At 42.8% G+C, this 17,756-nt stretch overlaps 1 protein-coding gene across 1 annotated transcript in view; it reads left to right on the forward strand.

The window, feature by feature from the left end:
* The first annotated feature begins 258 nt into the window (after positions 1-258).
* The window catches only part of PRDM16 (PR domain containing 16), a 41,834-nt gene continuing 24,336 nt past the window's right edge, over positions 259-17,756 (forward strand). Inside the window, exons 1-4 of the mRNA XM_009585140.1 lie at positions 259-358; positions 7,599-7,797; positions 12,603-12,750; positions 13,473-13,626. Coding sequence (XP_009583435.1) covers positions 340-358; positions 7,599-7,797; positions 12,603-12,750; positions 13,473-13,626 — 520 coding nt within the window. The 5' untranslated portion in view covers positions 259-339. The remainder of the gene's footprint in view (positions 359-7,598; positions 7,798-12,602; positions 12,751-13,472; positions 13,627-17,756) is intronic.

Consider the following 17,756-nt stretch of genomic DNA (forward strand, 5'->3'; position numbering starts at 1 on the left):
AATGGGAAGATTTTGTGTCATTTGAATGAGAGAGGCTGTTACTGTAAATACTACTTTATTGTCCAAGCCACATGAAACGCTGACACACATAGAGGAAAATAAAGGCAGGAAAAAAGAGCTCTCAGTAGCAATTATCACACAAATCAAGTGACAGCCTCCCCTATTAGCTGGCATAATTTGAGTTATTGGTTAAAATGTAAAATGCAAGTCTTTGCATATTTAACATGTCTCTCAATTTTTGTTTCTAATTCCCAGATCTATTATAAAGTTATTAAAGAAATTGAGCCAGGAGAAGAGCTCTTGGTGTATTTGAAGGAAGGTGGTTATTCACTTGGGAACATGGCGCCCAGCATGGAAGGTAAGGCCTCGTTTTGCTAGACAGGACCTTTTTGCACCTCTCACCAGCAAACTAGGAATGTTGAGAACCTCAGTTAGTGCTGAACTGGGACAAAAACCTGATTCGGTACCTGCCCCTTCTGTAACTGTCAATATTTTATGCTTATTTTTACTCTTTCTCTGGTGAGAGTAGCTGTCTTAGTCAATGATAGCAAGCAAATTTTTATTAACCTCAAGGCATGCAACAGATTAATTTGCTTCTTCTCTTTGAGGAATGTTGTGGTTTTGAATATGACTGGAGGTGCCTTTTTAATTCGCAGGGTCACCGTGTTTCTTTGGGTGTAATAAAAATGGGCCAAACTATTTCAAGGCTTGCAAAACACTGGTCTTTAGAGCTTTAGGTTACATGGAAAAGGGGAATCCAGGCAGAGGGTGGAAGAGTCCTCACTAGAATTATTACTGCTAGAATATAGATACCTCTGAAACCCTGAAATGATGCAGTGAAGGCCAAAAGAATGATTATTTTTAGAAGAAAGGTCACGTTTTTATTGCTGCAGTGTCTCTCCTGCCTTGCAGTGAGTTGGTATTGCAGGACAAGGTGCATAGCTCAAATAGGCTCCCAGAGGGAGAAGTTTCCTTAACTGTGTATTGCATGTGGAGCAACTGAAAGACTAAGCCTTATTCACTTCTTCGTATAGTAGCCTAACCATTTTCCTCTAAATATCCTGGTGTTAATTACTGAAGTTCAGTCATCACACAGACTATCTAAAAGACCGTGATGCTTTCCAGGTTAAGCGAGTGTTTTCTGGTAAGCTAGGGCAAGGAGCAATGCGCTAAGATTTTTGGATTCTCTTCCTACACCAGAACGGTGCTATGTGAAATTCAAAAGGCCATGTAGAGAGGGATGGGAAAAGAGAAAGAAAAGAGAAGACTCTGAGTCCTCCTTCCTTTTTCGTGGTGCGCAAAGATGGCTATAAAGTACTTACCTTTTTAATAAGCAGCAGCATGGAGCTTTCTGCTTGTCATTCTGTTCGATTGTTGAAAGCTTTGGGTGCCATTTTAGTTTCACAATCCAGAAAGATTTGGTACAGAAGAGTAAGACTAGCCAGAATCCCTACAGTAAGATTACAAATCTAATTCAGGGGTTTGGGGAGGAAGCACAGAGTGAGGTGATTCACTGAAGAGGCTGTTGCAAGGCGGCATTCCCTGGGGACAGGTTGCTGCTCACCTGCTCTCTGCAGGGTCCTTCATGCTTCTCTGTAGTAGCTGTTGCTGGCTCTTGTCAGCGACAGGAGAGCAGGTTAGCAGGACACATGGCCTGAAATATTCTGGCAATCTGAGAGTGTCGCCAGGTTTTTTTTTTTTCCTTTGTTAGAGTGCTTTTCCCAACATTCGTCTGAGGCTCTGACTAGTGTTTGGTGTCCCACCCCTTTCACTGCAAGTGACAGAGCCTGTCGATACAAACACTGCAGTGCAAGTGATCTCTTAGGAAAACTAGGAAAGATGTGCTACATCATTCCCAAAAATATTATAAAAACAAGACAACAGCATAGACATACCTAGAGTAATAAAAAATTGTACAGATTCTTATTTTAAAATGGTTGTTTGCAAGTCTAAATCTTTTCCTGAGGTGAGTACAAAACCCTATCGTAACAGAGCGTTGCAGAAACCTGACCTCATGTGAAGTACATTGTGATCCTGAAATTAAATTAAAATCAGTCTGGACTTGCAAAACTCTGCTCTATTTTATAGGTTCTTAGTTTCCTTGACATTTGGTGACAGGGAAAGTTAGAGGACAATGTGAAAGGTACATGAATTTTCTCAAGTGAAGAGATTACCAGGGCATATTACTTATGCCTTTTTCTGGTCATTCATTGAACGCGGAGCCTGTTGCAGGTTTCACATTATTATTTGATGACTAATTTCTATAAATATATTCTCATCTACCAGTCTTTCTTAAACTATTAGTTGGAAATACTGTTCTACATAATTAATGGCTGAAATTTGACTTGTCTCACCTGGACATCCTACGATACATTTATGTTCTTTTACCTGTATATGAATATAATTTTCAGATTCAAATGCGCAGTGAAACTCTTTAAGAGGATATATACGATATGCACAATTAGTTTGAAATATTTCTGAAAAAATTGATAGTTTGAGGATTAGTGCTGCTGAAAGCTCTTTTGCTGAAGGTCCATGGGTGGAGTGAATGAACAGGCAGTGTGGTAGCTGCTGTCTCACCAAGATGTCCGGTTTGGGATTTTTTTTTCAGTGTTCTCCCAAAAAAAAGTTAGTAATTTTCTTGAGACCAACACACAGAGATTAATAATTTCTGTATTTGCAACGATGGAGTAACACATAGCTTTTTTTGATGTCAGGAAGAAATCAGAAAGAAAACTCACCACTGTTTCGCATTTCTGTTTCTAATAGGCTTTTATTTGAAAAAGCAAAAAGTGCTCCTCGTTTTCCATCTTTGTCATTATGTAACATTTATCTGTATCTTCCTGGTAATGTCTAGTGCTTTTGCCACATAATTGCTTTCAAATTATAATAGGCCAACATTAAATATTTGACTTCTTAATACTTTTTACTTTCAGTAATGCTATCTTCCTGCTGCCTCGCACCCCCATTTCGATTCTGAATTAACAAGAAAGGAAATGCAAAATTGTTCCACACAAAGATAATTATCATAAAAATCTTTTATCCAAACCCCAGCCAAACACAGCAGACCCCTTATCACTGCAGGAATTTTGAGTAGGGCACTTGAACTCCTTTGAGATTCAAGTCTGGTAGATTAGCATGTAGATGCCACATAATTGTGTTCCCCTTGGTTTCTCTGAAAGCTATTAGGCACTGATTTATTTTTCTGTTACACTCCTGCTTTGTCCTGAGTGTTACTGATGGAACTTAAGATAGACACATATAACCATAGATTTGACAAACAAGACATAGAGAACAGGCAGCAATTTTTTTGTAATTGGATTTTTCTTTTCTTTTTATCCCCTTCTCCCTGTAAGAAGTAGTAACCTTTTTTGAAGGGCAATATTTTCATCTGTGGTGTTTAAAGAACGAAGAAAACTTCAATGAGAACTTGTTTTGAAGGGCAGTATTTTTATTTTTGGTGCTTAAAGAAGGAAAAAAAAAAACTTTAATGAACCTGAAGTCTACAAACTGGTTGTCTGATATAAAGACACAAAATAGATACCAGGTCTTCTTAGTTCAGTCCTGAGCCTCCTTTGTTACTGAGGTTTCATTTTTGCAGGGTGAATGTCTGGCCCTTAGTCCACAGGTCAGTTCCTTTCCCTGCAGCAATATTTATTGGGAAGTCTGATCTCTAATCTTCTGAAGTTCAGATGTGGGAATGGGTGTTGGATATTGATACGCTATAATCAGCTACTCTACCAGCCAGTCAGTTCTTCCTCTGTTTAACCTGTCTGAGCGTCAAAATAGCATTTGCAACCAATGGGAACTTATATAACATGCGACTACAAGGTTTTTAATCGTATTTTTGTCAGTTCTCTAATTCTTCTTTTCAATAAAAATTTCTTTTTCCAAACCCAAATATTCTGAAGCACGTACATTTCCTTTCTTATCATCCATCTTTTCTACCTATGAAAAAGCTGTTGTGTTTGATGATAGAAGAGGAATGTTGCTGTTACAGAAGCACAAGCCTATACAAAATGGACAGGGGTTTTTTCAGTTTAGTGACATACAAGGGCTAGATCTGTAAAATCTGTGTAGCTCTGAAAGCATGCAAATGCAAAAGCAAAAAATGCATATCTCGGCTGAGCGGTCTTGTTTCTTACATTTCTTAATAAAAGTCTGATGGGGCAGCTCCTCAGCTTGTGTGAACGTAGCTAGCCAGCCTCTACCGGCTGAGGATTGCGTTATATTGTGTGTGATTTGTGTGAGATCTGTAATTCTGCTGACAAAGGACAAGGAGAATTAGAAGCAAAATCTCTTCTCTAACAGTTATTACTGAGGCTATTAATGTATTTCATCTGTCTGTCTTCTACCTCCTCTGTAATCTCATAGAAAGGACAAAAATAACATTATTCTCATTGATAAAAACAGGTAGTGCTGTATCAGGTTGTATTCTGTGGGAGGGGGTGCTTGCGAGTTGTCCGTCTTTAGCCAGGTATGTAATAAATTATTCTCCATGGCTAGTTTGCCAAGCTCTAAGTGGATTTCTGGTTCCTAGAAGATAGTTTGGGTGAAATAAAATACAATTAATCATGTAAATCTCAAACTGAAGTAGGAAGAATTTAGTATGGATTTGCAGAAGGTATTTTGATGCATTTTCTCTGAAGTCAAAAAAAAGGGGGAAAAAAAAAGTTTCCTCTGTTCCAAGTTTTCAGGTCTGGGGAACTGCCAGTTTGAGCTTGAGAGATGCTGGGAGTTTCGTAGGAGCTTCTTAAGAGGTGAAGCTATTGGGAGTTCCCAATCCGGAGGGCTTTCAGTCGCTTCTACAAAAAAGCCTTCTCGCTTGAGCCATTTGCTCTTGACAAAAGAGCAAAGAGGGGAAACATTTGCTTTGCAGGGTGAATTCTGAGGTAGACGAACACCTCGCCAGAGCAGTTCCACGTTATCTGGAGTTACGGAGGGGTTTATCCTGTTACTCCACAGGTCAGTGGGCTGCGTGAGTCAAATGAACTTCTGTCCCACATACGTCTCCAAGAGTCAAAACCAGAACAAAAGTAAAGTCATGTTTATTAGTGCCAGTGACACTTTTGAGTGCGGCTTGATGTCTGAGACTATGAAAACTGAACGTTGTAGCAGATAAACACTTGTTTCAGTGTGCGTGAGAGCTAATGTGAATTCATTAGTAATGAGGAGAGATGGCATGATGAGATTAGTGCCCCGGCCCATGCAGCGCGTGCGTTCGGGAGCTTGCTGCTGCCCGGCTTGTCTCTTCTCACCCAGTTATGGATGTGTGGAGAGTGAAAAGGTGCAACACACCTCATCGCAGCCCTTGCCCCCCCCACTTGCTCCTTTCAGGGTAAGAACGTTTTCGCTCTGTAAACATGTGTAGATGAAATCTTAAATTTTGCTAGGTAACATTGTCTGCTTCGTTCTGTTACAAGTAAAATGCAGTAACGAGACATACCATGATACTGCAATTCTCCACCTCCTCCCCCCTCCCCCCCCAAAAAAAGTGGTTTGGATTATTTTAATGGTAGGTTATACACGGTCTCTCAATACTGCTAGGTAGTTTTTTATATCCTGATTGCCAGGTTTCCCTCCCCAAGGACATAAAACGCATGAGACACGTATTGGTTCTGTTCTACAAAATGCTGGTAAACCAAATTTCTCTAAGGAGTAGAGCAGGGCCTGATCCACTTCATTGGGAGGCTGCAGATAGCAATTTCAGAGCATATGAACTGTCAAAACTAGTTGAAATGGGAGAGATACGGGTATTTTCTTCCCTTAGGTCTCCTTTTTTAGTCAAAATCCCCTTTCCCCCCTAAAGGAAAATGTTGACCCGCTGGATTTCATTTCTTTTCACATCCCTCTCTTCTGCCGTTCAGGAGATCCGATAGCATCTCTGTATTTTATTCATTCCTTGTGCAAAGGGGGTATAGTACCACTAGCCACGCTGCTTGGATAAATAGCAAGGCTTCGCTGATTGTGTCTTAGTGATACTTTCTTTTTAGCTGTGTTTGACTTTTTCCAGTTTGTGGGCATGTCGATAACTTTCCGTGTAGGTGTGGACCACTTTGGGTTTCATCTGCCTACATAGCTTGCTGTAGCAGCTTATGGGATCTTGTCTTTCTTAGTCACCGCAGAAGCAAGTCGCAGACTGCCCGGCGTGCAGGGGCATGGGTCGAAAACCACAGCCTGAGCTTAAATAGGCTGTATTGAGAGAAACGGAGAAAGGGGAGTATTGCCCGAGTGCACGCGGGGAAGCGGCGGTCTCTGGGTGTGACACTGCCTGTGTTTGTACTCGTGTCACACTTTTAACAAAATCAACCCTGATTTATACGAAACTCAATTTCAGGCCTTAAAACACAGCCTAAGTGGCTGTAATTGTGCAAAACTTTGGGCAGACAAGTACGTGGGGTACTTTAAACCAAGGATTTGCTGAAAGGTTGCAGATTTTGAAAACGGCTGCAGGCAGAGAAGCGGCCGCGAAGGCGCGAGCGCCGCCCGCGTCTTACCCGCCGTCCCCTTTCCCACAGAGCAGCAGCGCTCGGGGATGGATCCGCTCCATCACAACGCTTGCTTTTGGCTGCATCTCTTAGGAAGGATATTTCCACTCTTCCCTCTGAGCTAATGCATTTTACCACAAGCTTTCCTTTCGAAAGTAAAGTTATCAGAAAAAGAGAATAAAACTTAATACGAAACAGAGCCCCGGAGCCCAGAGGAAGAGGGTAGAGGAGGACAGGGAGATGCGGCACCAGTGACTAAGTGGTGGCTGGAAAGCTTCTGTTTCAAGCTGGCTGCTGGGTGGAGAAACCCGGAGCTATCCCGACTCCCTCGCAGAGGTCGTTCTGGAAAATTTACAGCTCTGAGCTGATTGTTTGGCTTGGCACTATGGTCAGGATGCTGCCTTGTAAACTTAATAATAGCTGCCCTCTTTTTAATTTGTTTGACCTTGACTACAATAATTTATTATGTGCATTAGATCTTTTTTTTTTTTAAAAAAAAAACAAAACAAAACAGCACAACAACAAAGAATTTGGCTCCCCTTTCTTTCTTCCATGGTACTCTGGTTTTGAACTCCTTGGGTTTGATGGCGCACTGTGCTTCTGCAGTTGTGCGGGACGAGTTAAGAGGATAGCATTAGAAAGACATTTTCTTATAAAGGAGCTTCTCCAGGTTTGTGCTGTGGCGATTTGCTTTTCCCAGCATCTGTCTTTATGAGTATGGTTTATTCCTTTTTCCGGAAGAGCTGATTCGTATTTTCAAAAAACCTCATTGCAAACAAACGAAATACTCCAGAATAGCCCCAGTATTTTGTGTATCTGCTAATTCTTGTAGGTCTCAACTTCCCAGCAGAGGCCAGGACACAAAGAAAACAAGATCTCTTCTGGTTGTGTGATTTATTTATTTTTTTTAATGCTTAAAGTGAAAGCAATCTGCTGGCAGAGCCTACCTCGGTTTCTCTCTCCTGTCACTTGCAAATTTCCGCTTTGTTTGTTTGATAGATTCTCACAGAATATTGCATTTTCTGGACAAGCCCAGTGTTGGGTAAAATAATTAGACTTGTTTGAACGTCCTGATCCACAAGTCAAAATCGTCTTCTCTGTCTGTTGTAGAAGAGCACACGTTTCGCTGCGAGGACTGTGATGAACTTTTTCAGTCAAAGCTCGACCTGCGGCGGCACAAGAAGTACGGCTGCAACGCTGTCAGCTCCCTGTACGAGACCCTGAATGACGAGATCAAGCAGGAAGGTCTTGGAGATGGACAGGTCTATGAGTGCAAAGACTGTGAGAGGATGTTCCCCAATAAATACAGGTACCGGAAAATTGCCAGACCCCCCTCTGGCCTGCCCCTCTCCGTTACTCCTGCGCAGTCCTGTCTGATGATGGGAAACGTGGGACCAAGGTGGGAGCTGGGCGGCTCAGGACGGCTACGGGAGTGTACCTTTCCTTTCTCCATAGGGTTCGAGAAGGTCGTTTTTAGGCTCCTGCAGTGTCATTAGCTATTGGACAGCATTTTATTTCACCTTGATTTCATAGGCTGTGATGCTTTTCGTTACCCATTGGTAGAAGCACCCACAGATTATTGGCAACATAAAGTTTAAATGGTTGTTTTCTGAATTCCCTGTGACTTTTTCAGGGCTGTGACAGACAGGTTGATAGACCTGGTTAGTATCTTTGCAGCAGCTGCTCCCGTGTGATCTTGGTTCTGAGGGAAAACAGTGGTATTACCTTCTACCAATAGTTGCATGAAGACTTTTTTTATATGTAATTCTTGGGCATTTGAGATCAGTGGATATAAAGAGGCGTTGTTATACTAAGAACTCTTAACATGGTCACGAGCTCCTATTTGATCTTGCAGAAGCAATTAAAAAAATTCTATTCCAATCAAACTTTCTGTTTTAAATTTTTTTTTAAAGAAAATGTTCATTAAAAAATTTTGTGTTCACCAAGCATTTTTGTAATAGAAATGTGAAAAGGAAAAAAAGAAGATGGAATATTCTCCATCTCATATTTTTATTTGCAATAATTAATCAATTATTATTATAAGGCAATTCTAAACAAGAATTGAACTTTTTTTAAAAGGAAAAATTCTTTGTCCCAATAAGTTTTAACTGAAAATTTCCATCTTTCAAGCATAATATGGGATAGTAATCAAATGCAGCTTTAAAACAGAATCTTTGAGATTTCTGATTCACTTGCAATGTAAGACTCAAATGGTTAAATATTAGGAGCCAGTTTTAAAAAGTTGAGGCGTCTTTTTAATCATTTTTGGATTGTGTTTATTTGCATCCTGAGCCTTTAACTCCTGGGCTGTATTTTCAAGGTCTTCTCCGCAGCATAAGGACTAGGGTTTTACCCGTTTACCAGAGGCTGACGTTCTCACATACTCATTTCACTTGTCGTCTTAGATGAACAACCACCACGCGCAGCAAGATTTGTTATAAAATTGTGAGAACTTGCAATCCCCTGTCACATACTATATAAGTATAGCAAAAACATTGAGCTTAAAGCCAATATAAGGCCTGTTTCATTTCAGTTAAAAATTTAAAAAGATGATGTTCACCAGCATTAGTCATTTTGAACTTAATTATATTGTTACTTTCAGATCTTTCATCTAGGTGAGTAAGAAGAAAAAATATCTATTTTAAAAACTGTAGAGAAAGGTGAAACGTAAAGAACATTCCACTAGTTTATCTGTATTGACAAGAGCTTGGCTCTTGGCTGTGTGGTGCGTGTTTTAGAAGTTGGTAATAGATACTGTCTGCCAGTGATATCTGTATAGAGGTTCTGTTAGCACAGTTTGATGTCTTTATTCCTCACCTTGTGTTTCTACGTTGGCTACTTTTGATTAGGTACTAGGAGGCTGCAATTCTCTTGATTTTTTTACCTGACAAGAAAAGGAGAACTTCCTTTAAGTGTTTTAAATATTTATGATTTTTAGTAGAAATTCCAGTTCTTTTATCTCTCTAGCTGTGTTAGAAACATTCTGCTCTTTAGCTTCCAGCACTCTGTAGTTTTTATGTTAATTTAGGAAATACCCTTTTGAAATGTATATGTTGTCTTCTCTTGGTAGCATCTGGGTGTTTCCTGGCTCCCCTCCTGGGCTCCTCCACCCTGGGGTGGCCCTGTGTCCACTTTGCAGGGATTAAGAGAAGCAGAAAGATTTTAAGTCCCTTTTTCCCTTTAGCGATTACTTATCCCTGTGGGTAAGATGTTCAGAGTCGTCTGGTGAGGCTAATTCTGGGTATTCAATGATGTGGCTGAGTTAAGGTCCCAGTTTCCCTTGATTTCTTGGGAAAGTGGGTAAGACAGACCTTTTCTCAGTCTGAGACTTGACTCGCCTTGGGGCACATCTCCATCACAAGCGTTGCTGGCAGCGGAGCAGGGCTCCCGGCGCAAGCACTGCTTTTCAGTCTGGGTAGGTAAAAGGGACGAACAAATCACTTGTTCAAAGTCAGACCGAAAGCCTTTGGAAGGGCCAAGGACAGAATACCAATTTTACAAGCCCTGTCCTGATTTATTTTCAGGACCTTCTCCTATTTTGATTCTTCAGAATCGTCACTCCTAACCGTTACTTTACAGACCTTGTAATTAAGAAGCAAATGTGGCAGGACATTTACCTGTCATTGGTGTGCTCAACACAAACATCTCGAGCTTGAGGCAAAAGTCCAGTGTGTGCTAGCGGGGATTTCTGTTTTTTGAGCACCCCTAGGTGATGGTGAGGCCTTTTCAAGGTATTTCCAACTGAACTCAGGTTGAGATAGTCCAAGTCACTAGCCACAGACCTATACGCTTGGAAAATGTTTGGAGTTGTGATAGGGGCTCCCGGGCTCAGTGGCTGCATTGCCTTTTAGAGCATTGATTGCAAAGATTTGGGTTGGGAAGTTTTTAAGCAAATAATATGAAGTCGTTTTTTCGACAGGGGAAAGATAGAGTCAGCAACATCACCATTCAGTGTACTACACACTGACGGATTTAGTGGAGCTGGGAGAGAATGTCCACATCTTTCCCTCCCCCATCAATCTGCTGCATTTTATGTACTGAGAAAGCCACTAAAACACAGAATATATCCAGTCAGCGTACCTAGATGGTCTTATAATTTTTCAGAAGTTAATACAGATCAAATCAAGAGTGCCACTGGGGAACTGAAATTGAGCATTTAGCAGCTGACTAAATAAATAAATGTTTTGCTAATCCCAGTAGGTACTTGCCTCTAAACAGCATATTAGTTTGTCCATATTTGCTCTAAATAAACTCATAAATCACAGTTAACAGGAGCACATTTTTGTATATGTATGTGAAAGGTATATATTTCTTTGTATGTGTAAAAAATTTTGTAGTGTTAAGAACACCATTTCTTTAGCAAAATGAATATTGCTTCTTTAAAATTAGTGGATTGGCAGTTTATAAGGGGCATGTTCATGAATATTAACTATCTGACTTGAAGGAAGAGGAGGTTCTTCAAGGGAGTAGCAGGCTGGTGGCTGCTTAGATTCCTCTGTGGGTTGCAGTCCCATCAAGTGCACTCGTGATGGAGCCACCTTCTACAGGGTTACCCTTGTTCTTGTGCCAGCAAATGCCCTCAGGGCTCAAAGATTTCAATGCAGGTCAATTGTCAGAGCAATTAGTCTTTACAGTGGGAATTTCCAGTAACCCCGGTGTCAGGTCCATGCTGCTCCACCGCGGTGCAGGCAGGTGCCTGCTGGTGCCAGGGTGCCTGTCGTACAGTCCCCCTGGGCTGCAGGTCCCCGTGGGCGTCTGAAGAGAGTGAGAGCAGTATAGTCCTGAGGACGTGTCAAGGCTGAGTCGATTTCTAGGTTTCTAAAGCCCTCAGGCTCCGTGGAAATGCCCAGGAGTTATTTGCTGCAAAGTCGTCCTATAGCATTTAATGAAGACTGGCAGGATTTTCTAGGTTAGTTTTAATGTTCCTATAAAAAATATAGCTGTGCTTTAAAGTTCCACAGGAATGGTTTAATATCGATCTGTAGGGGATTTCAGGCAGTAGTAGATGTCACATAAGTTTGTCCTTCATCAGAATTCACAGTAAGGAGGAGCATTTGTAACTCCCATTAAACTACACTGAAGGCAGCAAAGGATGCAAATTTCCTCCTTTTGTTTCTGAGGACTGGCCTGAGAGGTGCAGGGTTTCCAGCCTGCTTAGTATGTTTTACAGCACTCGGTCTTCAACAGCATGGTTTCCCAGGCTCCATACCTGCCCCACTGCCACCGACAGTGCCTTCCCTTGACTGTCACACCTGGTTCGTGGCCCAGCAGAGCGCGGCGTGCTGATGCGCAGAGACAGCGCTTCGGCACGGGAGAGGGAGCACCCTCTGCATGTCTCTGAAAAGCCATCCCTGCTGTGGCCCGGTTCCAGCAGCCACTTCGGTTTGCCATCATCCTCCTGGTTTGGGAGAAGCTGCCAGTTGGCAGAAGTTGAAATTGCCGAGTTAAGTAATAAAAGATGTCTGACATTTAGAAGCGAAATGTGTTTGCACCTGATCGTGTTTCTTTCCAATGCTAAGTTGCTGTGTTCTGGGAAGCTGTGGGCTTTGTGCCCATGAAAACGGCAACGTGATAGTCTCAGCAGCAACAGCTAATATCTTGTCTTTCCCTGTGGGGATGCCATAGAAGTCTTGGTCACAAAGTGCTCATTTTTCCCTTCAGGAACCTGCAGGGTCAGGTCTGGTCTTACCCTCCTTTTCCTCCTTGTAAATGGACTCAGGTATTTAATAAGCAATATCATAAAATGCAGCAACGTTTTGAGGCAGAATAGGGCAGCTTCCATCTGTGAAATAAATGCCAAAAAAAGAAATGGTATTTGCGTGTCGCTGCCCCTCTCACGGTCGATGTGCCGCTCCTGTTCACAAAGGCTTTTGCAGCCGTGCTCTGCCGCAGCAGTTAGTCCTGGAAACCCCGTGGACCCCCCGGCCTCGCGGCCTGTTTCTCTGTCGCCATCTCTAATCACCTCTCTCGGTTTCAAACCTCCCTGTTGCGGGGCAGGAGTTCTGTAGCAGTATATGCCCGGTTCAGGTGGGCGCTCGGCGTTGGGCTCCGTTCGCTGCCGGCCCGGGCTGTGGGCCGCCGGCCGTGCGAGGTCAGCCTGTCTCTCTTTCCCAGCCTGGAGCAGCACATGGTAATCCACACCGAGGAGAGGGAGTACAAGTGCGACCAGTGTCCCAAGGCTTTCAACTGGAAATCCAACCTGATTCGTCACCAAATGTCTCATGACAGTGGGAAACGGTTTGAATGTGAAAACTGTGTTAAGGTACGGTGCAGGAGATGGTAACCGTGGGCAGCTTCGTCTGGGAGCGCTGGGACCTGGGGGAAGGGCTCCAGAGGACGGGCGACCCGTGCCGGCGCAGTTCGGCGGCCCGGCCGTGGTGTGGAGCCCGGCCTTGTACAAGGAGAGCCGCACGCCCAGCTGGCCCTGGCACGTCAGCTTGGGTGTGGAGCTCAGCCTTGCCCCCCGCAACTCGCCTTTGGCCTTTTCCCGGGTATTGGAGAGTCTGCCAGGGTGGCAGGCGAGCGTTGTGCAGGGCAGATGAGGGTGAGCAAACAGCTACTAAACTGTGAGCACCGCACTCGTTGGGGAGCGTGCCAGCAGCCTGGCAGGACACGGCTCAGCCCTGCTCGGTTCATTATCTGTTTGCAGCAGGAGGTGACTATCCTGCACTCCTAATGCCGGGAGCGGCGGTGACAAAAACCGGAAAAAGGGTGGCAGGCGAGCGTTGTGCAGGGCAGATGAGGGTGAGCAAACAGCTACTAAACTGTGAGCACCGCACTCGTTGGGGAGCGTGCCAGCAGCCTGGCAGGACACGGCTCAGCCCTGCTCGGTTCATTATCTGTTTGCAGCAGGAGGTGACTATCCTGCACTCCTAATGCCGGGAGCGGCGGTGACAAAAACCGGAAAAAATAGTCAAGCTTTTTACATATATGCTCTTCTCCCCACTCTTTGTTTCCCCTCCCTCAAGGCGTTTTCTCTTTCAGGTGTTTACCGACCCCAGCAACCTCCAGCGGCACATCCGTTCCCAGCACGTTGGCGCGCGGGCCCATGCCTGCCCGGACTGCGGCAAAACCTTTGCCACCTCGTCTGGCCTCAAACAACACAAGCACATTCACAGTACTGTCAAACCTTTCATATGTAAGTTGTCACGGCCATCACAGAGCTCTGGCTTTTGCTATAATTGCACGTATCCTGCGGGGGCCCCCCAGTACTAGCTGTCCCTCTGTGAGCAGCCGCTGTAATTTTATAGGTCAGAGCACAAGATGAAATTCCGCAGCGATTTTTTTTTTTTTTTTTTTTTTTTTTGCATGCTCCCTGTTTTTTCAGTAAACATTCATGGCAGTTTTTGACTTTCTTGACAAGTTAAAAGCTGAGTCTCTCAGCAGTCCTAGTGATGCCATTTTCTCATATCTTTTCTTTCTCTCTTCTTTTTTTCCTTAATAATTTTTGAATGTTCATGTTGGTGACATAAATAAATAGCTGACACAGCCTGATCGCAATGTTTTTCAGGGGTGCCTCAAATCCTGTAACTGTTGTAAAGAATTTGGAATAGTCACAGAGACGAGAAGAAGGTGTTTTTTTAATTTTAAAAAGAGTTTTTTCCTTCTTTTATTTACTGCATGTCTCATCTAGATAATGCTTGGAAGCCAAATAAATAGCAGATTAACTGTGTCCTTAGTGCTCTCTTTAGTGGAATATTTCCAAAAGGGCATTTTCCCTTGAGAGCCATTCATCTCATCTCTTGTCATTCTCAGGGTTGTATATTTTTTTAATTGACACAGCACCTATTGGATTTTGATAACTGTGCAGAAAAGTGGATTGTGTCACAACAAAGCTATAGAAACTTCAGGGACTACTTCCTGACACTCTTCAGAAAGCGTAGTTCAAGCGCAGAACGGGATCTGTGTTTGATTCCAGGCTTTGATGTTACGGTAGGGAAGCCACTGAACCCACTTCTGCCTTTTTTTCCCTATTGGTATAATGGGAACAGTATGCAAGAGTATCCTGGGAGACTCGTTTCATTAATGTGTTCGGAGATAATCAGATGGGTGTCAGTGGAGGAAGAAAAAATACTCTTATTGCTCATTTTGATGCAATCTTTCATTTGATGACGGGCACATGAAAGAGATAATTTGAATCTCATAGTATTGCTGCAGTGAGATGAATGATTTCTTCTCATAATCTCCTCACTCTCACCTCATAAGAATTAGGGAGTTGTCAGTCTAAATCAGCGTGTAAAACAACTTGAGACTGATTCTGCCTAGTTCAGATGTGCCAGGTGGAGTCACAAGCATGAATATGGAATCCATTAGCAACTTTAGGGGAGCCATGAGGCAGGATTCGCCGGCAAGTTTTTCTTTCCTTTTCAGTGGAAGAAAGCGGGGTGTGTGTGAGGTGTTTGTTTCTTTGTTTTTTACAATATTGTACCTGGCATTGAAAAAACCCACAAACCTGTAACTTTATAACTGCAGAACACAGAACAGCAAGAGAGGGCATTACATGCAGAGCTACTAAATCTGTAACTGGAGACTTAAACAAAAATTTTCCAGTTTTGCTTATTTTAGAATGATGATGTGATGCTATAATACCTATAGCACTTTTCTTTAGGGAATTTTGTGCAGCATCAGATATATCTAGCAACTCCTTCTGGGGTGGAAAATGTAAAAAAGGAACCTGATTCCCTTGGAAGACTTTGCTTTTGTTATCCTTAGTCTTCTCATAAAGTTTTGCCACATGGGAACGGTGTAACTTCTTTTTTGCGAAATTGCGAATGTATACAATGAAAGTAACACAAACACCACAAACACAGTGTTGAGCCAGTGAAAACTGACAGCAAGCGCACTCAGTTGTGATACAAATCTGCTTAAGCAGATTAGCCATTTATTGTAAACTTGTGTGTGTCTTCTAAACAACAATATAGCATCCCTTGGCACATGGCAAGGGAGCTGGTTAAAATTAGAAAGGGGTAATTTTGTTCTGGAAAGAAAAATATACAAACATCTTTTAAAGAAATCTACCCACACGTGACATTTCTTCAAATATTATTAGTAATTTGAGAGGGAGCTTACGGTGTCCTTACACGTGGAAGTATTTGCACCTACCTGTTCGTTTGGACACACACAGTCACTCCCACAGCCCTAACGATGCTGGCTTTGCATAGACAAGCAGGACAAGAAAAATACTCACCCATTCCAGAACCAAGGGTCAAGCAGTTAAAGTAGCATCAAACCCGAGGCAGGCAGCAGTGAAGTGGCTGTCCTGACTTGAGCTTGACAGCGCTCGGCGGGCAGCACCTCGCCTCCCTCTGAGACTCTGGTGCAAGGGCATCTCTTGCAATAGCAAAGCGCTGGAACAGTCCGGAAAGGCAGAACTGGTTTGTGGGACTTGTGTGTTATGTGGATGCTGACATATCCTTCTGCTTAAATTTCTATAGAAACAGAGATTGTTGTATCTAATAGACCGTTAGCTTTATGGAAAACAAATTGAGAAGTGTTTCCTTTAGGTATTTTTTAAGAAAACATTTTAAAATGAAGTAAAAAACTAAATAAACCCCTTCTTTGGAAGTTAAGGTAGCTGAAATAATACATGCAACAGCCATAAAACTGTATGTATCCAGTAATAGTAGTTCAGAAGAACTGACACAAGTTTTTAAGGTGAGATTGCCAAAAACTAGGGATGGCTTTAGCATACTAATTTGAAAAAGCTGTTACTCAAACATTGAAACTCTTCTGATGCCTTTCTAGTTCTCCTTCTGTTTGTGTGTCCTTTGCAGCTCCTTGCTCTATCTAAGCCCAAATCAGAAATGCTGAAATACTCTGAGGAAAGACTGTTCATATTAAACTTCTAGTGTGATCAGAAACCAGACACAGCATACCCTTCAGTGACAGTCCACCGAACTTTGGGATGCTCATTTGAACTGAAATCTCAAATTTGTTAAATTTTAATAATCTTTGCTTTGAATTTCCATAGAAAGGCCTTCCGCTTATGTTTTCAGAGCTGCTGGTGAAATACGCTCCTGACAGTCATTTGATATTCAAGCACTGATGTAAATCCTAAAGATTTAGAAAAAAATACAGGGAAAGTCACACTTGCGCGTACCTACCAGTAGAAGTTGGGAGGGAGGAAGGAAGGAAGGGCCACTTCATCACTGCGTTGGAGGAGGGGGTGTCAGAAGAATTTGGATTCGGGTCCTTGCCTGCCCAACTCCAAACAATATACTTTCCCTCGCTTTGTCTCAGTTTCCATGTTTACAAAATGGTGATAACAGCAGTTGTCCTGTGAAAGAAGTGTGTTAATTCACTAAGAAGTAGAATTTATTCCTATGTTGAAAGAGGCATTAGATAATAAAAAGTTACAGTGTTTTGATATATAGAAAAGTTTGGGTGGGATTTTTTTCTTACTTTGCCCTGTTCCTTCCACACCAGCAAAGTCGGCAGGTGAAAGAGATCATAAAAATTCACATTTTGAAAGCTCTGTATTTACCGGTCATTAAAGAAGACGCTGATGTAGCGTTAACTGAGCATTGCTAGGGTGTCTTACTAATTTAACGAATACAAGATCTCGCCCAGTTCTAGCTGAACTGAGGCCTGGCTGGCAAAGTATTTACAGAACATCCCTATGGAGTGGTTACTTACTATTAATGGCATTAAAGAAAGGGTAGGTTTGATTAAATGAGGGAAAGTTCTTCTCCCTTCAGCACTTCCTGCCATGCCAGGACTAAGGGAAGGCAGACTAGCTAATATAAATAGATATTACCATTAAAACACATCATTCTCTGTATTGAAAATTCAAAAAAAATGTTTGAGCAGGAGTAGCACATCCCCTCAGGTTTCTGTAGAGAGTCGCTTGTTGGGAGATTCTCTAGGAAGGAGGTTTATTGAAAGGGAGATGTGTTACTGTTTCTGGGACGGTAGCCCCTGTGAGTCTGGCCGTGCCAGCGGGGCGATGGCTGGGGTTCCGAGGAAGCCTTGCTTTCTGTCAGCTGCTCCTGGGCTCTTCAGCCTGCTCCCCCTCGCGCCTCTTCCAGCCGCCTTGGCCAGGATTCCCAGGGCTGCCTCTTCCTTTTCTAAATGTAGCCAAGATCGCAGCCCGGTGAGGCTGAGTCCTGTACAAACGTTTAAAGAGGGAGAAAGCTTTTCCCACATGCTTGCGAACTAAAGAGACCAGGTGGACTCAGGAGCTCGATTTTGTACAGGGAGAGCTGAAGCACAAAGAAACTAAACGGTGTGCCGGGAGTTACGTGGGAAGCCTTAGCAGGAGAAACGTGG

This window comes from Fulmarus glacialis, unplaced genomic scaffold (assembly GCF_000690835.1).
Source record: "Fulmarus glacialis isolate BGI_N327 unplaced genomic scaffold, ASM69083v1 scaffold19379, whole genome shotgun sequence".
Lineage (NCBI taxonomy): Eukaryota > Metazoa > Chordata > Aves > Procellariiformes > Procellariidae > Fulmarus > Fulmarus glacialis.